The sequence below is a fragment of the Hyperolius riggenbachi genome, chromosome 1, assembly GCF_040937935.1.
Source record: "Hyperolius riggenbachi isolate aHypRig1 chromosome 1, aHypRig1.pri, whole genome shotgun sequence".
NCBI classification, from domain to species: domain Eukaryota; kingdom Metazoa; phylum Chordata; class Amphibia; order Anura; family Hyperoliidae; genus Hyperolius; species Hyperolius riggenbachi.
Genome location: NC_090646.1, coordinates 222,932,924 through 222,959,465, shown reverse-complemented (window position 1 = coordinate 222,959,465; position 26,542 = coordinate 222,932,924). Strand labels below are relative to the sequence as shown.

Genomic DNA, 26,542 nt, shown 5'->3' with positions numbered 1-26,542 from the left:
ATATTTAACTTTTATATATAACAGCTTTGAAGTGAAACTCCAAGCAAAACAAAGCCTGTGTGAGAAAACCTCTTCCTTGCGCTGCCTTTGTTTGGTGCTTATGTTCTCCAATCTGGTACATGTGTCCTCTGGACACAAGTGTCTGTATTGTCATTGTTTTTCCATATGACTATCAGACCCTTTCACTTTCAGTCAATACCACTTTTGCTATGCAAGTGGGGAGCATTGTAACCTTTAATTGACAGAAGTACTATCCTTTCACCTTGCTTAGTGGTATTGTGACAGGAAAAGAGGGATCAAGCACAGTGGTGGTTCTTTAGTGCTGTCACTGCAGCACTCCTGAGAACGGTGATAGAGGCTTGGTGGTGGAGGATAAGTGTATGGGCCTTATGTGCTAAGACATGTCTGTGGGATATCATGCAGTATGTGATCCAGCATACCTGAGTTTTATTATTAAAAATTATCTGCCATTAATTGGTCAGGATTTGCCACTGTCACAGTTAGTGTTGCCGAAAGGTATGTGAATTAGCAGTTGTATGATAGTTACCATCAACATCCACAGCAAGAGCTTTGCTGTTCTCTTTCACAACATAATAGCATTTTTTAAAGAAGCTAAATATCAAATCACATGTACAGTAATATCCTAGTGAGACCTCTGGAGATAACTTAAAGGGACTCCGAGCAGTGCAGAAACTATGGAAAGATGCATATCATTTTAAAGCTCTCTTTCTCCTCTTTCCAATGATATATAAACCGCTGCCCTACGCCTTTTAGTTTTCGCTATTTTCGCGATTGAAATTGCCGCGGCCGCGATTTCAATCGCGAAAATAAAGAAAACTAAAAGATGTAGGGCAACGATTTAGGCGTCGCCAGAAAGAGGAGAAAGAGAGCTTTAAAATGATATCCATCTTTCCATAGTTACATTGTATTACACAGGCCGACTTTTTCTGCTGAATGGAGCTGCTGACACTGGGGAAAGTGTCGTCCTGTGTAATACAAGTAACTATGGAAAGATGGATATCATTTTAAAGCTCTCTTTCTCCTCTTTCTGGAGACACCTAAATCGTCGCTCTACACCTTTTAGTTTTCTTTATTTTTGCGATTGAAATCGAGGCCGCTGCAATTTTAATCGCAAAAATAGCTAAAACTAAAAGGCATAGGGCAGCGGTTTATATATCATTGGAAAGAGGAGAAAGAGAGCTTTAAAATGATATGCATCTTTCCATAGTTTCTGCACTGCTCGGAGTCCCTTTAAGCCTGGTACACACATTCAATTTTGACTGGCCAATAATTGGCCAATTTTACTACCTCCCTGTAATATGTACCTATGAAATAGCCGCCGAGAGGCTTGGGCACAGGGTACAGCCGATATACGGCTTTCCCCGCTCCTGCACAAGTCTCAGCGACGTTAATTACTATTCCCCCTCGAAGATAAACATGGACGGTGGGGAATGATGTAATTCGTCTGGCAGCTATTGCTGGCGGCCGAATTACAGCATTTTAAAAGAAACTTAAGTTCCGTCTTCTGACGGCACCAAAGTTACTCATTGTGCGCCGATATAGCGGTAATTCCTATTATGGTCTATGGTGGCGCCGGCTGCACCCAAATCTCCTGTGCTCACATGTAGTATGAGGACCAACAGATTTTGAATGCTATGAACAGATTATGTAGGTAAGTTCACATACTACTTTGATGTGGTAAAATTGGTCAGTGATTGGCCAATCAAAATTGAAGGTGCATACCAGGCTGTAATAATTTAGGCCAGTGAGTCTATGCACACAGTATGGGAGTGATTTGGATCCAGGTTTCCATATGGGTTTACCTCAGTCTGTTCAGTTATACACGTGATACATGCGCACCAGCATTTGCATACAAATGATTACAGCGTTGCTTATTAAATCTTCAGCAGCATATTTCATCTTCCTCTTTAGATTATTTTTCCTTTGATCACTGCCACAATAAAAAAAGACTTTATCATCACTGAGAACAGAAAGCCAGTGTTAGCTTTGTTCATGACAGACGTGGTCAAGGCTCAAAACACTTCTGCAAGGCAAATCTACTTATCTAACTCATTTATTCACAGAAATATTCAGTATAATGATCCATAATAGTTTATTTTTACTCTGGAAAAGCTTGCAATTGGAGTCAGTGTAAGTGTTTGTGCATCAATAAAATGGCTATGCAGCAAGGTCTCTTGGCACCTAACCCCTCTGCTTACGCCCCAATACTGTACTAATAGCTTTCTATCTTGTTAGCTAAGACATCATGTGCATGCATTTTACCCTGTGTATTCCCATTTGCACACCTGTTATTGTTTAATTTCTTTATACTATAAAAATAGTTCTTCAACAGCTGTGGCATTCATTTGGATGTATATGTTACATGCAGCTTGCATGTAAACTAATCTTCATACTTGAGTGCGGACATTTATTGCATATATTCAAGTATGCATATTATTTACACTTAATCCAGTATGTGAAGCTGAATGCTAAGCTTGTCACCCTCAGGTTAGCATCTTAAACAGTATGCTGCTTGTTAATGTTTTAGTTATATCAGATTTATGCACTGTATTACTTCAGATTTGTTGAGTACCGATATATTCCTAGATTTGTTTTAATTCAAAAAAAATTGTTTGGGGAAGGAAAACAATATACAGCAATTGGTAACTGACAAAGTAAGGCACTGCCTATAATGTCACTGTAGGTGGAGCAGACATATGAATCTCTACATCCTAACACACGTGTCTTATGCTGGGTACACACAATGTGTTTTTTCGGTCGATTTTCCGTCCGATCGATTTCCGATTTGATTTTCCAATTAATTTGCGATACTATTCTGTTATCTTTTCTTATCTATTTCCATTCACTTCTATAAGAAATCGATCATAACAATGATCGAAAATAAGATCGGACGTGTCGGAAATTATTTATCGAACCATCTATCTAACACAAAATTGTATGGTGTGTACCTGGCATAAGCTACTGTATATATACAACATCCTAATAGTTCACTTGTTTGTAAATACAGACCTTAAACCAACTTTCCTCACCAACACCAAGCATATTGTATGCATTTCCAGCTCAATATTTATTGTATATTGCTATTGTATATATTACAAAGTGAGAGGAGGAGAAGGGACACCCCAACAATTATGCTCAAAATTCATCTAGCCAGATGAGATCAATTGTGGTGGATCATTTGACAGCAGTCTCACCAGATACCACTGCATTTATGGAAATAATTTGATAATCTGTTGTTTTATGGGCGATGCAACAGTATCTATTAAACTTTGCCATACCTCAAAAAAAGCGTTTGGTATGAGTGTCTTTATCCAAAGACATCTCTATTCAGTCCATAAGGAAAACGTGATGTACTGGTAGTTTAGTTTTGTTTTAAAAATCCAGTTGCAGAGCAGAACTATTATATTATGTGTTTTCCATGACATACTATATATGAAATGGAATTTACACATTTTTTCTTATCATTTTCACAGTATACACAATTAAACGATCCCAAGTTTGCCTAAAGCTTACCTAAAGCTGAATTCTGGGCAACAGTCTAAACCTACACTGTATACAGATAGTTGACATTTATAAAGATCTTAGCAAGTAAAGTATTTAAAAATCTATGAAATATTTGAATTGCATAACTACTGGCTGCTTATTCCTGAAGGAACATATTCAGTACTGCTTTGTGCTCCCACACATTCAGCAGCATGGGTGGAGGTGAGTGCAGTTATCGAAGGGGTTGGGATAATTTGGGGTCTGTTAAGTCTGTTATTAGCCATATCACTTTTCTCCTGGAAATTGGTTACCAGTTGTAACACTCTACATACATTTTCTGTTATGTCAATGACAAGATTCAACTGATTTCCAGTTCATGTATATGTATATTTTATGATTCAAAAATCAAATAAAAAAAAGTTTTAAAAACATATTAAGTGATAAAACATAATAGAGAAATATGAGGCACTTTAACAAAATGCTACTATAGTTCCTGTATCCTGTATGAAGAATATTTAATAGTGGCGTAGTTACGTTTTAATGAAGTTTGTGAAATAAAAATATTAGGCAGATTTCATATTTGCTGCTTTGGCTTACAACTGCACACTGCTGAGCCTTTTTACATAGCTCCACCATGTCTGCACTACATGCAATATTGACTCTTCATGGCAGCAGTGTATGTATGGCGTTACTATTTGGGATATGCAGCTCTATTAACATTCCTGGTGATCCAACTTCACTGAAATTCAAAATGAGAATGTCATGGTTTGCATGCTGTATAGCATAACTGTAATAACATATATGTATCTGAGTGGCAATGTAATATCATCATCAGCAGTGTCAATGTTCAATATACTGCTGGCAGTTCTGTTCCAGATCCCTGCAAGCACTTTGTCCTGGGAGCTTTGTTTACTGTTATGATGCTAAAGCTGTGGCAGTGAAGCTCCATGCATTTGGCTGGTAGACTGACTCCTTAGTCCTGAGTCAGTTACTTTTCTCCTGACTTTTCTGACATGAAAAATGCCTTTTTATCCCCTAGCAAGTTAAAAAGTGCTTAAAAGTATTTAAGAAAAGTGGCATGAAGCTCAATGCCAATGTTCAGCCTCAGTTTGTATAAAAGATCTCCATTCCTTGCCCTTCTAGCACTTTTGAAACATAGGAATTTTAAAACGACTACAAATAGCACAATTTTAAGATTGTACCACAATCATGTAATTGCTACTGATGTATTGATCATTCTAAAAGACAGACACGCCTTTGACTCCTATTGGAGGAGGGATAGATGACAGTTCAGCCTCATCCCACTTGTATCCTGAATGGGCGCTGCGGTGGGTGGCAGTTCCTCCATGCCCTCTTTCCTAAAGTCACATGACCATATTTTTTATGAGTGCTGAGGAGGGAAAGGAGGATGTCTATTTAAGTACCTGTGAAGTTCACACTGGGCGATTTTTCAGCGTTTTGCTGATCGCTGTCGATCAGCAAAGCGCTGCTACTAATTTATCCCTATGGAGACATTCACCTCAGTGTTTGCAATTTTGATGAATCACAAACGCCCTGCATGCAGCATTTCGGGGGCGATTGCTCTGTATTTTCTCATTCTGCTCAAATTGCGCTGAATTGTTGTGATTGCATAGCTGAACGCACTCCTAGCGCTGAGTGTGAACCAGCCCTAAGAGCAGGTGGGGACACCTCCTGGTGGGTGGGGCTCACTTGCTCTATATACCTGTATGAAATACACTACTTTCCAGCTATAACTAAGCAGACATCTTTTACTCCGATATGCGTGAGCTGTTACTGCTGAATTGCTGATTGTCCATATGTCTTTCGCAAATAAAGATTGGACGTTTTATGATACTGGTGAGCTGATCCTTTTGTGCGTGGAAGGAGATTGATCTTTAATAAAAATTGAGACTGGGCAGGGGCATTAAGTAAATTTGGGGCAACATATTTTGAGCCCTTTTTGTGTGAAGAGACATTGATAACATTAAAATGGACAAACATTTATTAAAACAAGTTTGTTACCTCTTTATTTCAGTGCTACTCCTGTAGTGATGCTTCTGATCAGGATATATGAGTTTTTTTTAATGTTGTGATATAATTAAGACTCATGTCTTGTAACTCATGTCTTGAATTAATATGCGGTTTTGTCTCTTTTAGGAGGAGCAGACACCTCTTCATATAGCTTCTCGTTTGGGTAAAACAGAAATTGTTCAGCTATTACTCCAACACATGGCTCATCCAGATGCTGCTACTACAAATGGCTACACCCCTCTCCATATCTCTGCCAGAGAGGGGCAGCTGGATGTAGCATCTGTCTTGCTTGAAGCTGGAGCTGCACACTCAATGCCTACTAAGGTAAAAATTCCCGGTGTATATGGAAGAATTGCACACTACAGTAATAACTGCCAGTATATACAGTGGCTTACAGTATTCGGCCCCCTTGAAGTTTTTCACATTTTGTCATATTACTGCCACAAACATGAATCAATGTTATTGGAATTTCACATGAAAGACCAATACAAGGTGGTGTACACGTGAGAAGTGGAACGAAACTCATACATGATTCCAAACATTTTTTACAAATCAATAACTGCAAAGTGGGCTGCGCGTAATTATTCAGCCCCCTTTGGTCTAAGTGCAGTCAGTTGCCCATAGACATTGCCTGATGAGTGCTAATGACTAAATAGAGTACACCTGTGTGTAATCTAATGTCAGTACAAATACAGCTGCTCTGTGACGGCCTCAGAGGTTGTCTAAGAGAATATTGGAAGCAACAACACCATGAAATCCAAAGAACACATCAAACAGGTCAGGGATAAAGTTATTGAGAAATTTAAAGCAGGCTTAGGCTACAAAAAGATTTCCAAAGCCTGTAACATCCCACGGAGCACTGTTCAAGTGATCATTAAGAAATGGAAGGTATATGGCACAACTGTAAACCTCCCAAGACAAGGCCATCCACCTAAACTCACAGGCCGAACAAGGAGAGCGCTGATCAGAAATGCAGTCAAGAGGCCCTGGACAAGAGACTCTGGACGAGCTGCAGACATCTACAGCTCAGGTGGGGGAATCTGTCCATAGGACAACTATTAGTCGTGCACTGCACAAAGTTTGCCTTTATGGAAGAGTGGCAAGAAGAAAGCCATTGTTAACAGAAAAGCATAAGAAGTTCAGTTTGCAGTTTGCCACAAGCCATGTAGGGGACACAGCAAACATGTGGGAGAAGGCGCTCTGGTCAGATGAGACCAAAATGGAACTTTTTGGAAGAAATGCAAAACGCGATGTGTGGAGGAAAACTAACACTGCACATCCCTCTGAACACACCATCCCCACTGTCAAATATGGTAGTGGCAGCATCATGCTCTGGGGGTGCGTCTCTACAGCAGGGACAGGGAAGCTGGTCAGAGTTGATGGGAAGATGGATGGAGCCAAATACAGGGCAATCTTGGAAGAAAACCTCTTGGAGTCTGCAAAAGACTTGAGACTGGGGTGGAGGTTCACCTTCCAGCAGGACAACGACCCTAAGCATAAAGCCAGGGCAACAATGGAATGGTTTAAACCAAAACATATCCATGTATTAGAATGGCCCAGCCAAAGTCCAGATCTAAATCAAATCGAGAAGCTGTGGCAAGATCTGAAAACTGCTGTTCACAATTGCTGTCCATCTAATCTGACTGAGCTGGAGCTGTTTTGCAAAGAAGAATGGGCAAGGATTTCAGTCTCTAGATGTGCAAAGCTGGTAGAGACATACCCTAAAAGACTGGCAGCTGTAATTGCAGCAAAAGGTAGTTCTACAAAGTATTGTTTCAGGGGGGCGAATAATTATGCACACCCCACTTTGCAGTCATTTATTTGTAAAAACTGTTTGGAATCATGTATGATCTTCGTTTCACTTCTCATGTGTACACCACTTTGTATTGGTCTTGTATGTGGAATTCCAATAAAATTGATTCATGTTTGTGGCAGTAATATGACAAAATGTGGAAAACATCAAGGGGGCCGAATACTTTTGCAAGCTACTGTAAGAAAAACCGTATTGCTAGGATACCAGCTAATAATATATTTGAGGTTGCAGCTGTTATACTCATCCTATCAGCCTCACCCTGCACCTAGATATTCAAGCACTTTGGACAGTATCTAATAACCTGCCAGCTGCGAGGGGCATCACATGCAGTGTTAACTAAATCATTAAAGTGGATCTCCATCCGAATCTAAAAATCCTGCAGCACTGTAAGGAAAAAAAAAAGTTATATTTACCTGTGGTGTCTAGTCCTGCAAAGCCACCCCAAAGACCCTAGCATTTGGCCCCATCTCTCTTCTCTCCCCAGAGAAAAATACAGAGATTTTTACTGCAGTTCTCTGGGGAGAGAAGAGAGATGGGGCCAAATGCCAGGGTCGTTGGGGCGGCTTCGCGGGACTAGACACCACAGGTATATATAACTTTTTTTTTACAGCAAGGCTGAAGAATTTTTATATTAGGATGGAGATCCACTTTAACCTTTGCCGTAAAGTGGGTTGGAGGGGGCGATGCTACAGTGTGTAAGTTGATTTTGACACCGCCCCACCCGGTTCTGCATTGCCTCCTTACTCTAGTGCGGGGAGATAGAGGCCTACCAGATTCCTGGCACTGCAGCACTCATTCGATCACCCACAAACCAGAAAAACTTAAGGGATGGGGGGAGTATCCAGAAATTGGCTTGGAAAGGATTAAATCCCAGCCTGGCTTCTAATCCTAACCAAAACTTTAGCCAACCCCCTAAACAAGACTCCAGACGGTAACCATCCAGAACAGAATGACAAGCTAAACTTTGACAGCACTCTTCCTATAATCATTTATTTCATGAGCTTACTCTAACATTACAACATTAATCTATTTATTTTATTTTATTTTAGAAAATGGACTCCTGTGCTGTATGTCAGTAGTATAAATTTAAAATATGTGGCACAGCACACCATCAATACTGGCCTTGAGGTCACTTACAATTATTGTGTTTCATTATTGATCAAGTCTGCATGTCCCTAACGTGCACATACATCACGATGATCTATTTAAAGGAAACCTATATTGAGAGAAATATTGAGGCGAGCAGCTATATTTCTTTTTTTATAGGGTTAGGGAATTTACACAGTGTTTTTTTTTTTCTCTTCTTATAGAATACACTCAGTATATATTGTACTTAGTTGACATAAAACCCCTAACGTTTGTCCATCTTAAATTGGAAATGACTATTGTGTTTTTATATAAATCTGAAATCTTCCATGGTACTCTACAGAGTAGAGTGCTGTAGAAGATGACTTATTGTCCCTCTGAGGAGCTACCAATGTAATCCCTGCCACAGTTAGTCTTCTATTCCTGTCATAGTGTAAAGACAATTTGGAGGCTGGACAATTAACGTATCTGGATGTTTTTGAGAGAAAACTCATACAAACACAGGGAGAGCATACAACTTCCATTCAGTGTCCTGACCCAGATTTAAACTGGTGACTGCTGCAAAAAAATGTTATCCTCTACACCATTATGCTGACTGAAATATAAGTCAATACAAAAAACAAGTGTAGTCATGTAACCCGGCAAGAGGTATTGTCATGTCCGTCAACAAGTATTGTCATGTCTCCTTGCAAATATTGCCTGTAGTTTGTTACCACAAGTACTGCCATGTCCCCAAGAATTGCCTCCTGGCATATATTGCCAGCCGTATTCCCCCACAAGATCAAGGTGTATCTACCACATGATAGGGGATCCTATAGTTACCTTTTACATTTAGGACCTGTACGTCTGTTTCTCACACTTGTCACATGAGCGGTAATGTAAAATGCTGGTGAACATGATAACAGGTGCAGATAAAGACGATACAGGTTGCAGGAGTGAGAGTGCGGGTCTTCACTGTGACTGCGACTGTATTAAAATGCTTCCCTGTGCTGCTGGGGAAGCAAGTTGGGTATTTTGAGTTCGATTTTGATTAAGAAATATAGCGACCCAAATGTACCTTGATCTCCTCATTTTCTTAATGAAAACTGGACATAAAATACTCAACTGTATTTTGAGTACATACTGTATATAAAGTACACCTAACCTGTTATTAATGCAGTGGCATAACTACAATTCATGCCCCACCCCAACAAAACTGTCATGCCACCCCTCCTATGCTCACACCCTTTCCCTTGCCCTTCACAATCTGGGGGCTTAATAACACCCTTAATAAGTGTAGCCACAAAAACACCTGATCTGGAGTATTGGACGGATGGAAGTTTAGTAGTTGAGGCCCCCACAGCTCTGCTCCACCCTGCAATTGCAGGGTCTGCTTCCCTATAGTTACACCCCTGGATTAGTGTGTGTCATGCTCCAAAGTCTTCTTAAAGAGAAACAGTGACCAAGAATTCAACTTCATCCCAATCAGTAGCTGATACCGCCTTTCCCATGAGAAATCTATTCCTCTTCTCAAACAGATCATCAGGGGGCTCTGTATGGCTGACGGTTGTGATGTCAGGACCATGGTTCTGACATCACACTGTGGGAGCCTTGTTGCATTGTAGGAAATAATAGCTGTTTGCAGCTGTTTCCATCTGCCACAAAAATCTCCTTCCACTGACATAACCTGCCAGCATGTAAAAATGTCACCATGTGTTAAATGTCAGAATGTAATTCAGGGAGAGGAAAGAGTTTACAATGGGCAAACACTGACTAAATCATTTATACATAATTATTGAAAAAATGAAGCACTTTTTTTATTACATTATTTTCAGTGGAGTTCCTCTTTAATGACATTTTATGACTGTGCAGGTATATTAGCAAAGTCGGCTGTTTCCTTGAACAACATCAGTGAGTTTGAATAGAAAAGACTGGCTATTCATATATTTCTTTTGATTGGCTAATTTTGGCCTCTTGCACACTGCAAGAGATTCCGATTCAGATTTCGCTTTTTAATCAGTTTTTACATCCGATTCAGATTCTGATTTGCAGTTTGCTCCCTGCACACTGCAAATCGGAATCTGAATCGGATGTAAAAACTGATTAAAAAGCGGAATCTGAATCGGAATCGCTTGCAGTGTGCAAGAGGCTGATTTTTTTGACTTGCCAGAAATAGAATGTTGTATTACATTAGATGTTGGTAGAAGCAGAAAAATATTGTTACATTACAGATTTTACTGGCTGAGTGGATAACTTTATATGCTCATCTAACTTCACACACTGCATATAGATACATACTGTATATGTATTGCCATTCAAAAAAAATAAATGTTTGACCGGAGGAACTCTGTATCATTTAACATCCCTGCGCAAGTTCATGGCAGGGCATCCTCAGCCGGTATAAAACGTTTTGCTGCCTAATGCTGCTATGCAGAGGGGCGCAGGGAGTATTTTTATATTTACCTGTCCAGACGGCTGGACTGTTCCATCACCCCTCTTCCACCAGCGGGTGGTGCTGCAACACTGACACTATCCTCTGAGCCCTGATCACATGTAATAACGTGATCAGAATTCAGAAGAGGATGTTTGGAGTGTATCGCCACAGGTGGTGGAAGAGGAGAAGCTGATATCCAGCCCTCCGAACAGGTAACTATGAAAGCTCCCTGCGCTGCTCTGTATAGCTTACCAGGCTGGGGAAGGCACACTTCCCCAATGGCAGAAAAAAATTGGCCCTGCAGCCACATAAAGTTTTACTTTATGTAGCTACTAAAAGGCTAATAAAGTAAAGATAGTATCAAAAAAAATGCAACTTTTATCTCAAACATACTTCTTTGTTTTTTTTTTATATTTTTGCAGAAGGGATTTACACCGCTACATGTAGCCGCTAAATATGGAAGCCTAGATGTGACAAAATTACTTCTGCAAAGGCGTGCGCCACCAGATTCTGCTGGGAAGGTAAATCCATGGGAATAAAGCACATCTGTTGTGAGAGATATAGTGAAGCTGACAATGTTGGCCCGTTTTTGAAATACTAGAGGCTACACCTACAGTCACTGCATTATTATTTGTCTTTCTGTTATACCTTCTATATCACTTATCTGGATCTATTATGTTTATAATTGCACATCCTGTGTCATTTAGCATTTTTTTCTAAAGCCTGATATCTGCATATAGCTAGTAATGGGCTCTCGGGTAGAAAACTATTCGAATCTGTGATTCTAATGAAGCTTAATTGCAGCAGATGTTTGCATGGGAGACAGGGGATTAATTACCCAGATATCCGTGTGCTTCTATGTGTATCACATGCTTGCACACGTCCAATAGGATGCTGTAACGATTGGTGTCAGCAAAGGTAGAATCTTGATTAATAGGTGATCTGCAGTATCACCTATAATGCAGATATATACCTGATTATACAGTGATCTGCAGAATCACCTATAATGCTGGTATATCAGAAGGCTGCCTTGACAACAAATACAGAAGGTGTAACAGGTGTAGCCACACACAAGAGATGTATAAAGAATAATGCTTGGTGCAACAGTAGTACTGATAGCTAGCAATAGCCTCACCAGAGGAGCTGGTGAGTATCAGTATAGAAGTCCTCACCAGAGGAGCTGGTGGGTACTATCTGTATGAGGCTTTCACCAGAGGAGCTGGAGGATGTGATTAGTACAGTAGACCTCACCAGAGGAGTTGGTGAGCACTATTGACATAGAGGCCTATTACCAGAGGAGCTGGTGGATAGTAACAATACAGTAGTGCTCACCAGAGGAGCTGGTGGGTACTATCAATAAAGAACCTTACCAGTGACAAGGGCTCACTGGTGAGTAGAGTAGTCAGACAGATCAGTTTGGCAACAGACAGGAAGGTACAGTACAAAGTCGGCAGGCAAGAGGATAAAGGTAATTCAGGCAGAGTTAGCAACAGGATCAGATGGGCTAAAGTACAGAGACGCTAAGCGGAAGGGAAGTCAGAAGATAGCCAGAGTCATACACAAATAATCAAGCAATATATCAATAACAATGATAATCCTAGTCTGTGTGAAATTCCCGGTTTCCTCCCGGATCAAAGCACACCGGATCTATCTAAGGGTCTGAGTGCAAACACGTAGCATTTGCAACAGCAGACAAAGAATGACTGAATCCTCCGAGCTTAAGAGCCCGAGGAGACCTCGCAGCATGCCCCCCTGCATCCGGCCAATCAGCGGCGGCGGGCGCATGACGTGACGTCAGCCGACCCGTAGGTCAGCTGAGCTGCCTCCTTGCCGCATAAAGTCCGTGATGGTGCGCGCGCGCACGCGTCATAACAACCCTATGGGCAGCTGACAAACCCGTACTCGGCGTGCTAGACGCCTGAGGCACGGGTGACATACTGGCCAATGGAGCGGAGGCAGCTGTGGAGGACGCCAGGCTAGCCGCAGCTGCCTCCTCCATGTCCCCTTCAGACACGCTGGGCAGCAGAATGAAGGCAGCTGCGGAGGATGCTAGACTACCCGCAGCTGCCTCCTCCACATTCCTTACAGATGCGTTCCACGACTCAATACCGCGCACTTCCTCCTTCAGCCGGAAGAAGGAAGTGCGCGGTATTGAGTCATGGAACGCGTCCCATTGGACACATGCAAGCGTGTGATATGCATCGAAGCACATGGACATCTGTGTAATTAACCCCCTGTCCCCTATGCACGCCCCTGCCACAATTAAGCTTCATTGGAATCCCAGATTCGGATAGTTTTCTACCCGTGAGCCCATCACTACATATACTGTAGCTGCACACAGACTGAAGGTATCTCTGACAGTAACAGACTACAGTCTGCACAGGCTTCCTCTGATTTCTTCTGCTCCAGCAATCCACCAAGCTCTATCTATTCTTCCAACAACTATTAAACTTCTCCTTTACCCCTTACCCACAGGGTGGGGCAATACATGGAGGTTGGAGAGCTCAAGCTGATAACAAAATATTTGGTTGATCAACAGAAGTCTATAATAGGTATACCTCCCACCTTTTTGAGAAAAGAGGGATACCTTTAAGACACACCACACCACGCCTCTAATCACACCCCCACCACACCCCTAGTCACTCGTACCACAAAGCACTCATAAGCAAATGATGAGCGCTTTGGGATTTTAAAAGCTCCTGCTAATGTTATCCTATGTGTGTGTTCTCACTGGAGCGATGTGATTTTGTAAAAATCTCCCATAGCATTGCATTAACAAGAGCTTTAAAAATCTCTAGCGCTTAAAAATCTCTTGTACTGTAGTGTGCACCAGCCCTAAAAAGCTCTTGTAGCATGCACTAGCCTTAAAAAGCTCTTGTAGTGTGCACTAGCCCATATTCAAACCACATTGGTCCTTTCTATCACCACTCATATTAACATTTGCAAAATAAGAAATATATCAACTTAAAGGCTGGGGATAAATTAGTAATTTAAAAAAAATTTTTGCAGAAGAAAAATACATATATTAACATAGCTCTGTACATCAGGCCTGAAAGGAGGACATATGAGAAAGAAAGACCTGTTTAACACCTTATCAGCACATGCAGACATTATAACATAGGGGAGAGACCAGACAGATTTTTGCCCACAGACCCTCCAGGCAAGCTCTGTATCATGCTGTGTATATTTACCAGCTTGCCTGTCCTCTAATTGCACTTTTATCAGCTAGCCTAGTGTTTCACATTGCCTTACAACAACAAACCTGAATACACCAGGCACTGGACCACCCTAAATCACTGAATGAAAGGTGGCCTGAGGCGAACTTGTCCCCCTTCCAGCCAGCACTAGGGGAAGGGGGAAAACAAGGGTGAATGAGGGAGAGAGGAGGAGTGGAGAGATTGAGATATAGCAGAGAGGGTATCTGTATTGCAGTCCCACATCACACAGAGGCTACTTGCCTGTAATGTGTCTCCTGTCCCTGTCAGCCTCTCACACAAGCTGCAGGCAGCCCTCCTGAAGTTTAGGGACTGTCAAAAACTTTTCAACCTGTGAAACACCTTATGTAGCTGTCCACATGCAGTCATTACAATGGTGAAAAAGTTGAGTTTTTCCCACAGATGGTGCAGGAGGCAAGCCTCTGTATATTTACCAGCTTGCCCGCTTCATCGATTTCAGGGAATTTTTTTTAAAGGTACAGGTGTCTCAAGGGGGTATTCCAGACATCGGTAACCCCCGGCTAAATGTGCCACTGGTACTATGCAACATGTTGTAATTATGTGTTAAGTGTTAACAATGTTTCCATGATTTACATTGTTTTATTCCCATTAACACACACTGCACACCATCCATCTAATGTATAGCATTACATCACTCAGTTTAATTTTGTGTTATTCAGTTTCTTGTATTGTAAACGTCTGTAGCGTCTTTAGAGCTTCACTAACTGTTTTAACCCTCATAACAAACACACCATTTGCAGAATGGGCTCACTCCACTCCATGTTGCTGCTCACTATGACAACCAGAAGGTGGCGATGTTGTTACTGGAAAAAGGTGCTTCTCCCCATGTCACAGCTAAGGTGAGATCTTACTGTGTGTTTTACATTAAAATCATTAGCCTTCACCCAGTTTGTATTGTGATAGTAATGCCATTTTCTATGTATTAAACAACAGTGTAATTTATGAAATTGCTAGTTTAGGCGTTTAAAATTCAGTACTTAGAAAACATTGATGGGCTTCCACAGTAAAACATTACAAACAGTACAAAGTGCAATCACAGTAGAAAATAATAACATTAAAGCAAAACATACAGCAAACAGTACAGCAAAGTTGATGCATGGATTTTATCTGACTTCCACCTGGGGTTGGGAAAGGGTTTTTTTCCCCCTTAAAGGTTAATTAGCCCAAGCCTTGTAAGTGTTTTTTTTTTTGCCTTCCCTGGGATCAACTGTGTTATTTGAGGTTGCAGGAGAGAGAGGTAGCTAATGCTTGCTTATTTATTTATTTAAATTTATTTTTTTCTGGTTGGACTTGCTGGACGAATGTCTTTTTTCAACCAAACTATGTAGCTATGTAATTTAATACAAAAGCGGGAAGTCTGATTTCCTACAAGTTTTCTACAGAACCAACAACATATACATAATGTACAGTATAAGTGATACAAACGAGGGTGAGGGCAGTCAGCCGCTATTAAATTGCAAATCGTTACTGAAATTGCTAGCATTTTGTGAAAGCGTTCAGTAAGTGATGTTAGGTGTGATTTCTGGTGATATGGGGGGTGATTTTATAAAAGTGCTTGCAATTTGAGAGTGCTTCTGGTTAGTGATTTACAATCTGATTTGTAAATCACACAGAAATCGCTTTGTACAGTGATTTAGGACCAATTTTGCAATGCTCTTATACTTTACATTGGAGCACAAATACTACCAAAATGATGCATGAACTGCAATTTCTGTTTGACCTAATCGAAATCACTCCAGTGGGTTCCTCTCTATTGGCAAAGCGTTTCTGGAATTGGCGCCGATTGACGGCGATCCAAAAATGCTGCCAAAAGCGCTATAGTGGCTCCCAGCCCAGATACAGATAATATGCAGACATATAGCAAATGTAAAATAAAACTGTATATAAAGTAGTAGCAGCTCCCTTACCTTATGGTAAAGCCTGATCAGGATAAAACATCCCAGGTCAGAATATATTTTTTTTAAACCATCTTAAAGAGAATCTGTATTCACAAAATGAAGTATAAACAAACATCCCTGCCTGTTTGGGGTCATCAGGGACGGATCTAGACCAAGTTGCGCCTGGGGCAAGGTCATGTTTTGGCGCCTAAAGGTCAGGTTTTGGCGCCTAAACTGCCATTCCCCATCCAGTTTTGGCGCCTAAAGGTCAGGTTTTGGCACCTAAACTGCCATTCCCCATCCAGTTTTTGCGCCTAAACTGCTATTCCCCATCAAAATTTTGCCGCCTTTTTAAGAATTCAACAAACTGCGCCTGGGGCAAGATACTCGCCTGCCCCCCCCCTAGATCCGTCCCTGGGGGTCATCTCCTAGCCCTCTCTGTATTATTTTTGCTGCTCTCCGCTGCAATAAAGAGGGTAAAAAAACTGTTTTATAAACTGTTTTGTAAACAGAAAAGATGGCCACCAAAACAGGAAGTACATCAGCAGAGCAGTGAACTCAGTTAATACACAGTGAGTACACAGAGAATTCAGTGGGTACACATTGAATCAGTCTCCAGAGGTTATGTGCAAGTTTTGAAAGAGCTCTGTGTCAATGAAGCATGACAAGCTGTGTCTTTAGAGCCTGTAGTCTCGGGTCTGCACTTGTGTCAGCCTGACAGGCAGCTTCCTCATCAGCCAGCTATTCTTTGTTCAGTTTATCAGTCTGTGTTTATCAGCCTCACAGATAGCAGACAAGCTGTCTGTGAGGAATAATCACAGGAGCACTGGAGGGGCTTGGAAGGAGTTAACTTGTTCACATTACTGAAGAGTTGGCAGCCTTTCAGACACAGCCTACAAGTCCGACAGGGGAAAGATAAGTTGATTTATTACAAAGGCCGTGCAAGTAGAAAGTGCTGCAGTAAGCCAGAGCACAATGGAACAGCCTTAGGAACTTGTAGAATATGAGAAATACTGCTAAAATTTTTGTTACAGAGTCTCTTTAAATTGAGCAAATTAAGACAGCAGTTAACATTTTGAAACGGGAATATAATTCATAATGATCACATATACTTAGGTAAGACATGTAAGACATATAAAAGGCATATTGATGCAAAACAGAGAAATGTAGTACTGTATATATTTATCAATGTCACCTCAAATATTTTAGAATGGATACACACCTCTACATATCGCTGCCAAAAAGAATCAGATGCAGATAGCCACCACCCTGCTAAACTATGGGGCTGAGACCAACATCCTGACCAAACAAGGAGTGACCCCTCTCCACCTGGCTGCTCAGGAGGGGCATGCTGACATGGTGACACTGCTGCTCAACAAACAAGCCAACATTCACGTCGGTACAAAGGTGAGCTCTCCTCTCAATTCAAGGAATGAATTAAACTTTCTGAAGTTGGACAAAAATGCTGATCACTGTTTGAAATTGTTACAGTAGTTACTAGATATACATTTAATAGAAATGATTGAAAAATCCAATAACATTTTTTTGGAGTTGAAAACCAGAAAATGGTAAACAGAATCATTTAGCATCTTCCATACGTGCTGTACCTGGACACATGTAAATGAAAAATGGCAGGAAAGTAGAATTTTTTTTTTTAATGTTACTAGCGTGACAAATACAAATTCCTGTTGTTGTTTGGGCCCATAGGATATAAACTGTGAAATGTTTAATTTTTGCAGATAGAGGCCAACATTTCGGTACTCATATGTCCCTTCATCAGGACATAACAGATCTATCCTACAATATCACCCCGGAAAAAGTCCATGCAACCTTGCATACACTCACTGGCAAGCAATGTATACCCTCAGGCGGCTGCTGCCAAACTTGAGCACAGTTATATAGTATTAATGGGGTAGATGGTATTTATTCTGGGCATAGTAGGGAATAAAATTACAAGTGGCAAACCTGCATTTCCAGCTTCCCAAATGTGAGTGTTTAAGATAAAAACTGGGTGGTAAAGAACTGAGTTTCACCACTTCAGGCATGTAAAGAAGTGATGGACGAACATCACAAATGAATGTTCGTGGATCATTTGCAAATGATTCCATGAAAGATTGTGAACTGGACGGTCGTGGTGGACCCCATTGACATTAATGGCGGGCTAACTTCAACAACTTGTAGGGCATTTTATAGCCACAATTTCTTTTAAAGAGATGTCAAAACTGTCCAAAACCCCAGGTAGGGGCATGTCAGAGGGGGATCAATGGGAAAATTTCCCCCAAAATACATATTTTACACAGAGGCTTTTTAAACGTGTAACCACCAAAAATCGCTGCTTTTACAGTGTGGGCCTAACACAGCACTACAAACTCAACAGTGATATGAAATGCTTAATGCTACTATGTCTGTTGAGTCAGCACTACATTTTTATGTACAATGCAGTCACAAAATCACTTTATTTTAGCACAGTTACAGGCTATAAATGTGCCGCAGCCGCATACTACACTATACTACACAGGTGGTGTGGTGAACTATAAGCTAGCTACACCCCACACCACAAACAACAACAAAATATAACAGCAGCATCAGTCCTCAAAACGACTTTTGGGTCCCTAGTTAGTGAACCAGAAGGAGCAGAACACCTATGGAAGAAGCTATACAGTACCGGATACCACAGAACAGTGTCAGCAAGCTATCTATCTGTCATAGTTTTATTGATATCATCACTGGTGATAGATATGGGCATTCCTAGGGCATGTAGTCTAAGTGAGCACATGTCTTCACCAATGCATCCTGCAAGGGATGATGGGCTGTCACCCCTAATGGGTGGCGGACTACTTTGCTGCCAAGTGCCCCCCAAGCCTTGATCCCTAGGACTGCCCCACCAGAGACGATAAGAACAGAAGGGGTACCTTGCCAATAGGGAAAGAGTATAAAACAGGACTGAATAACAAACCTAACAGGAGAGGACGGACCAGACAGGCTGGACGGGAAGGACTGGACAGGACAGACTGGTCAGGAGTGACTGGACGGAAAGGATTGGACAGGACAGGTAGGACAGGATGGACTGGACAAATTGAGAGGGACTGGCTGGATAAGTACCAGAGTACTTGACAGCGGACGCTGGATAAGTACCAAAGTACTGGAAGAGTCAACCTGGAAGGATGGTTATTATGCTGTTGTGTATCTTTCATAGCAAAGAGGACATTCTGAGTTTAGGTCTGCTTTAAAGAGACTCTGTAACAAATTGTTTATCTTTATTTCTTCTATGCTATAAGTTCCTATGCCTTTTCTAATGTGGTCTGGCTTACTGCAGCTTTTCCTAATTGCACAGTAGCTGTGTTATCTCTGTTATATGATCTAATCTTCTCTCTATAGTCGGCACAGTCAGGCTGAGGCAGTCAGACTGGAATGTGCAGGGCTGCTTGTGATTAGCTAGAAGCTGTACACACCCCCTGCAGGCTCTGTGTGACTAACACACTCTGCTTAGCTGAGCCTATTAGAAGCTGGTTAGTTTGTTTGTAAACACTGCCTAAAACTGGCAATTACAAGCCAGGTTTGCAGCAGAGAATGGCAGAAACAGCACAGAGGGGACCAGGAGCACATAATGAATAGAATGGTATGCTTTTTATTGTAAGAATTTCAGAGTACAGATTCTCTTTAAAGTTAACTTCTTTGCCCTCTATTGTGCTTTCTGCTTAGAGCAGGCACAGGCTGTAACATATTGAGCACCATCCTTCACCATCTCAGGCTGGATCATTGGGAAAGGTTTAAGGTTACATAAAGGGAACCTAAACTGAGAAGGATATGGATTTTTCCTTTTAAAAAATACCAGTTGCCTGACTCTCCTGCTATTCCTGTGTCTGTAATACTTTTAGCCACAGCCCTTCAACAAGCATGCAGATCAGGTGCTCTGACTGAAATCAGACTGGATTAGCTGCATGCTCGTTTCAGGTGTGTGATTCAGCCACTATTGCAGGCAAAGAGATCAGCAGGACTGCCAAACAACTGGTATTGTTTAAAAGGAAACATCCATATCCCTCTCAGTTAAGGTTTCCTTTAAACCAGGTCGAGTAGGACAACTACCTATAAAATGACCTGATTCACCACAATAAAAGCATAAATTAGCTTCACAATGTCTCTGACGCTCTTTCTCAGACAGGCGGGTTCTGAGGACCACCAAATGCATAGGTACCGGGTCATTATCCGGTTCCTTAACCAAAGGGGGTGCAGTAGGAGCAGTGAGATAAGTCATTGCAGGGACTCCTACCCCATTTCTCCTGAGCTCTCTCACAGAAATGTTGATCAGTCTGGGTCACTAACTGTAAGAGATCCTTTAAATGTTTTGGTACATCGACTCTAGCCAACTCATCCTTAACTTTACTGATCTGCATAATCACTGATTCAGAACATATTAGAGGCAGGAGATTAGCATTACAGCCATGCAAAAGTAGTTTTTTTTCCCTTACCATTAAGTTAGCAGTGTCACCTTAAACTGTTTGAAATGTAAAGGATGCCTACAGTGAGATATACTGTATATGTAGATGTCCTTTACATTTCAAACAGTTTACCTTCCTTTTTTCTTAGACTTGGGTTTGTCAACTCTGGTGTTCAAGTTATAGTAGTATGTATTAAGAAACTGTGGGGCGGGATTATCAAAACCAGTACTAGAAAGAGTGGAAAAGATCTGGTACAAAAATGTAGTAGATCACAGATTCTGATTGCGCACTCTCAGCAATTGCTCCATTTCTGCACCTGCTTTTCATGAGATTTGCTCTAAAGGGTCCCATACACTGAGCCGATTAGCGGCTCAGTGTATGGGACCTCAGTGATCGATCGATCACAAATCGATTGAACGGCCGATCGATTTGTGGCCGATTTCAATCGATTTCAATCCATCTGACATGTTGAAAAATCTAGGTCGTTCTGTTGAGATTGCTTATCATTTTGCATTGGACCTAATGGAAATCTGATGGCAAAAAAATGCCATCAGATCGATTGGCAAAAATACCATCAGATCGATTTTCAATAGATTTCATACTGAAATCTATTGGAAATCTGTTCCTAGTAAAAAATTATCCTAAACGATCTATCTGCTGCTAATCTGAGTGTATGGCCACCTTAATTCCCCTGGCACTGGTTTTAATAAATCTGCCCCAGTGTGCCTACACTTATTACACATATATATCCCCTTGTCTGTCTATCGCTGCTGTGGAATATGAATATGGTGGTGTATGATCTATATTTGCTGTTTTTTTCTGTCTTACACAGAATGGATTAACTCCATTGCACCTTGCAGCCCAGGAGGACAAGGTGAATGTATCTGAAATATTAGCAAAGAATGGAGCCAACCTGGATGCTCAGACTAAGGTAACTACAGGAAATGTTATAGTAGAGTGTTCTGCTGTTTTAGGTCAGAAGATTCAGGACATCTTCTGCTAAAATTGCTTGGAACTTTTTGAAATTGCATACCGATGTTTAAAGCTGTTCATCAGACCAAGCCTAACGAACATTCTACCCGTGTACATGTCTTCATTTCCTTTATTATCTCAGTGTCACAAGGCATAAAAGCTATTATTGGTGGATCTGCTTTTCACAAAATAAATCTTATTTCTTCCAGCTGGGTTATACGCCACTAATTGTAGCTTGTCACTATGGAAACGTAAAGATGGTGAATTTCCTTCTGTCGCATGGAGCATGTGTTACTGCTAAAACGAAGGTAATACGTTCTATTATACAATTTGTCTTATGTGTAGGGCTGGATGTACCATGTGATGCATTCATATCATGTGGACTGGACCAGTGGTGTAACTACAGTTCATGGGGCCCTTTGCAAAACTTTGATGGGGCCCCCAATGTTCACCTCCCTCCCCTTGGGGCCCTCAATGGCCTTGGGACTTATCTCACAAGGGTCATGACACAAGTGTGGCAATCATGATCTTCATACCCATATCAAGTGTAGCCACAAAAACACTTGATGTGAAGTATAGTCCCCTGTATTGGATGAAAGGGAGGTTTAGTAGTTGAGCCCCCCGCAATTCTGCCCCCTCTGGCTATTGCATGTGCTGCTTACCTCTAGTTACACCCCTGGACTGGACTGTTAATATCCTTTATCTAATTCTGTCAGTCAAGTTCATCTTTTCTATATCATCTCAGACTCCTACCAAAATAAAATATGGTACAACGCCATCCAACAATTCAGCATTTGTAAAATATATGGTATTTTATATAAAGTTTAAGTCTTCTTTCATAGAGATAAATAAACGGATTCCCACCAGAACAACTACAGAATAAACATTGTTAACTTTGCTAAAGCAGCTTACATGTCTTTTTGTCTTGCTCTGTCTCTGCTGGTAATGGATATGATTGGACACTGATTCTGAAATTCTGCAGAATTTGCATATTCCCTGCCCACATGAAACACTCACTGCAGAAAAACTAAAGCATTTGGGTTGGGATTGCCTCAAGATTGGACAGGGGGCCTGAAGTGGTACAGAGGGACACAGCAAAGGCAGAGGTGGCACAGAGGGGACACTAAGGAAACAGGGGGACAGAGGTGGCACAGTGGGAGGCAGAGGTGACACAGCGGGGACACTGAAGACACTTTGAAACAGAGGGGATGAGTATACCTCTCACATTTTTGTACATATTTTATATTGTATACATAGCCTACTTTTTTTGTTAATAAATGTGGAGTTACATGTTAAGAGTATTTTAAGTAGGCAAGGCTCAGGGATGCAGAGTATGCATCAGACCTACCTCACCGCATGAACAAAGAGCTAAAGCACATTTATGCTGCACCTTACCCCACTTAGAGACAATAAGAGCCTATACATATCATTCAGTCATTACTTCCGATCAATGAATCATCCAATCAAATGATCAGATCATTCGTTGATAAGGGGTTAAATTCTGACAATCAACCAGAGATATTGGTGAATATTGATTAGCATTACACAGTGATACACAGTGTTTATGCAAGATTTATTGATATGCGCTTGGATTGGGCAGGACGTGGGATGCGGCAGAGAAAGTGGTCAAGGGGTGACTGCAATTGGTGATGTGGATTGGACCAGAATGCAGCTAAGGATGATGGAGAGATTCAGCTCCAACTTCTCCCCCTACTTTGACTCTGTTTCCTGAGCTCTGTGCCCATGTCTGAACCCAAGAGGACTTTAGGGAAAGAAATGATTAGAGAAAAGATTGCCTGCAAGTGCTCTTTGCGTACTCTGCCTTAGAATGCCTCTGAGCAATCATCTGCAATAGGCAAAGGATGAATGGGGAAAGCCTGGAAAACCCCTGAGGGTCGGTACTGCATCCACATACTTATACATGCATTGCAAAATGGGTAGCTTAAAGTCTATTTTAAGTTCCAGATCTAAATTGGTGATTTGCTTACTCCAACATTTGCCAGAGGTCTTGCAGAGGGAAAATACTTTATTTTTTGGTCCTCACCTGGTGAAAGGCCAAGGCCTGTGACCATACAGCTCCACAATATAACCTTTTCAGAATACATTTGGAATCTACCTTTCCTTTCCACAGAGAACCAAGCATGTTTGATCTGATAGAGGAGCATTTGCCAAACGTTTCCCCAAGTCCCACTTATAGTGTATTTTTTTTTTTTTTGCAAGTAACCCCACTTGTGTGCTGTAAGGTAATTGATATTTCAGCAGTTTGGATTAACTGTGTGGAAGTCTGCAACACATGTACATTGGTTGGGGCTTGAGGGTAAGTTTGGGATACACTGGGATTTAGAATGTATCTTTTCTCACCTTTCTGCATTAAAATAATCAGCATTTATAAGTGCATTAGTCTTCCTTACTGTGTTGATTTTCTTTATTGTGTGTGTCTTTCATTGAAACAGAATGGTTACACTCCTTTACATCAAGCTGCTCAGCAAGGACATACCCATATCATCAATGTTCTTCTCCAGCATGGTGCAAAGCCAAATGCCACAACCACGGTAAGATCATTATTTTTTAATCTTAATATTTAGGTTTTTCCTGGTTTAGTGCAAAACAACTTAAAGAGTAACTGTCAGGCTGCAGAAGCTAATTTAAACCTCTATTCTCCTGTGTTAAACAGTTTAGAAGGAAGCCATAAAGGCATTATTGAAGATAAAAATCTCTTTTACCTTTGATGTGTTCTTATCAGAAAAGCTGTTAGACCTAAGAGGACGCAAGCCGCATATGCTGCAAAGCATTCTGGGGCCCTCCCCTCGGCTGCTAATGAGACGTTTCAGCAGCTTGTAACTCAGTCCAGCCCGTTGCACTGATAAATCTCCGGGGCAGAGTACTCTGCAGGAGTCAGCTATTGTTCCTAGCCACATGGCTCATTAATATTCACTGCACACTGTGTTGTTCAAGTAGGAGCTTATCTGTGATCAGGAAGCAAGCAGGACATGACGACACATTTGACAGAAAAACATGGAGCCTGCCATGAGCTGTCAGGAGCATCTATCTCTGCATATACTATATACAAATTCTGTGAAATCCAAACGTGGACAGTGAAATGCATATGTAATGTAAGTACAGCCAATCTTTAGCTACTGATATATGTGTTTATTTTCTCTGAGACCTTATACCTAACAGCTCCTCTTTAAGAGGCACAAGGAGTTTGCACTTTATAACAACTTCTGTTCTACACAATGTATACATAAAGTCTAAAATGCTTCTCACTGCTCATCAAAATATGTAAAAGTGGGAGTGTCTTTTCAAAAAGTTTGGGGGAAGAGATGAAAATCTGACATCACACTTTTCTCAGCTCCAAAAGCACACAAGGGCCCATATGCAATTAACCTTTTCTCCTCCATTTCCTCCAAGGTGATAGCTTTACATCTTATCAATAACATGCCTTTTAAGCCACCAGAAAGCAAGAACATACTCTTGACATTTTTTTCACCAACTTTTTGGTATTTTAATTGCAAAGTGCTGAAAGTTATTTTAAAGTGAAATTACAGACTAAAACCCAGCAGCACTGAAAAGGCTTTGTGTTTCTTTAACAGTTTCACAGCATCAGAACTTTGTTTTTCTTACCCAAGCCTCATTGTTAGCTGCACAGAAGCTAAGCTGCGCCCCATCAAAGAAATCTGCCCGTGCATTTTTCCCCTAATGCTGTGCAAAGCATGATGGGATTTCTGATGTTGTTCTTGTTCTGCAGTTTTTCCGCAAATTTGTTTTTTTAAATTTGAGATTTGAAGCCTAGCTCACGCATCTGGGAGGAGTGATCAGGACACAGGACAGTTAGAACTGTGTCTCATGCTCCCTGTCACCTCCTTTCAACCAAAAAGATGGCTGCCCCCTTGAAATCACAAACATTTGCCTGTTCATTTAAAACAGGGTATGTTTGTTTAGGCTGAAGTTCCTCTTTAAAGAAAAGATGAAAAATGATATCCTAGGATAAAATTCATGCGAAAAAGTTAATAAAATGAATAAGGACCAATAAGGACCAAGAAGCGGTGTGAGACTTGACCATTATATGAACAGCAGTATCTAGGCTGACAGTTGCAGACCACAGTGACCTAGGTAAAATTAGTTTTTGGTAAGATAATATAGAGGATACCATTGCTAACTGTCTTTTAAGAAATGCTACTTGCCAGACCTTAAAAATGTTCATCATCCTCCAGAGGTAGTAGCAGATCACTTGTTCTGACTGCACGCTGACTCTACTGACTATAGGTATACGATTTGGCAGCCTATAGCAACAAGTGATCAATATGAGTCAAGAGGTCATTATTTTTTATGAGAATTACAATGGCAACATTCTCTCACATTAAATTCAGAATAGTAAAGTATATTAGTCTGTTGTTATAGGATTTTTATTACAGCAGTTTAAGTTTAAGCCTATTAGCAAATATGGTCTGCATATACAAACAGGTTAATTTTAGATCTTAAAGAGGAACTCCAGTGAAAATAATGTAGTAAAAAAGTGCTTCATTTCTTACCATAATTATGTATAAATGATTTAGTCAGTGTTTGCTCATTGTAAAATCTTTCCTCTCCCCGATTTACATTCTGATATTTATTACATGGTGACATTTTTACTGTGGGCAGGTTATGTAGCTGCTCCTAGCTTTTTTGGCTGTTAGAGACAGCTGTAAACAGCTAATTCCTGTCTGTGAACCTTGTTACATTGTGGCAGTTTGCCCAGAGTACCACGGTACTCAGAGCTTCTTGTGGGAGGGGTTTCAGCACAAAATCAGTCATACAGCGCCCCCTGATGGTTTGTTTGTGAAAAGCATTTTATTTCTCATGTAAAAGGGGGTATCAGCTACTGATTGGGATAAAGTTCAATTCTAGGTTGGAGTTTCTCTTTAACTGTTGATTGAGGCCTAATTTATTAAGGCGTCTCCAAAGATTTCAAAGTGGGGGTGCATCAAATCTTATCAGGATATTTTAAATGTTTTTTTGTTATTATGCAGTAAAAGTTATAGTCCTTTCCTGGGTCATATACTGCACAGTTCTGAGAAGTGTTTGCTACTGCCTACTGCACCTAATATTTTTACAATGATGTGGAAACATCCTCCATTTCCTCATAGGAGAGGAACCACTACATTCACAGTGCATTCATTGCATAGTAATGC

The 26,542-nt window shown here is 41.0% G+C and overlaps 1 protein-coding gene across 34 annotated transcripts in view; it reads left to right on the top strand.

Moving 5' to 3' along the window:
• Positions 1-26,542, top strand: part of ANK2 (ankyrin 2) — a 700,071-nt gene that overhangs the window by 511,409 nt on the left and 162,120 nt on the right. For all 34 annotated transcript variants that reach the window (XM_068281027.1, XM_068281066.1, XM_068280997.1 and 31 more), the window contains 7 exons: positions 5,662-5,859; positions 11,270-11,368; positions 14,824-14,922; positions 17,170-17,367; positions 21,232-21,330; positions 21,581-21,679; positions 23,825-23,923. In XM_068281027.1, coding sequence (XP_068137128.1) covers positions 5,662-5,859; positions 11,270-11,368; positions 14,824-14,922; positions 17,170-17,367; positions 21,232-21,330; positions 21,581-21,679; positions 23,825-23,923 — 891 coding nt within the window. The remainder of the gene's footprint in view (positions 1-5,661; positions 5,860-11,269; positions 11,369-14,823; positions 14,923-17,169; positions 17,368-21,231; positions 21,331-21,580; positions 21,680-23,824; positions 23,924-26,542) is intronic.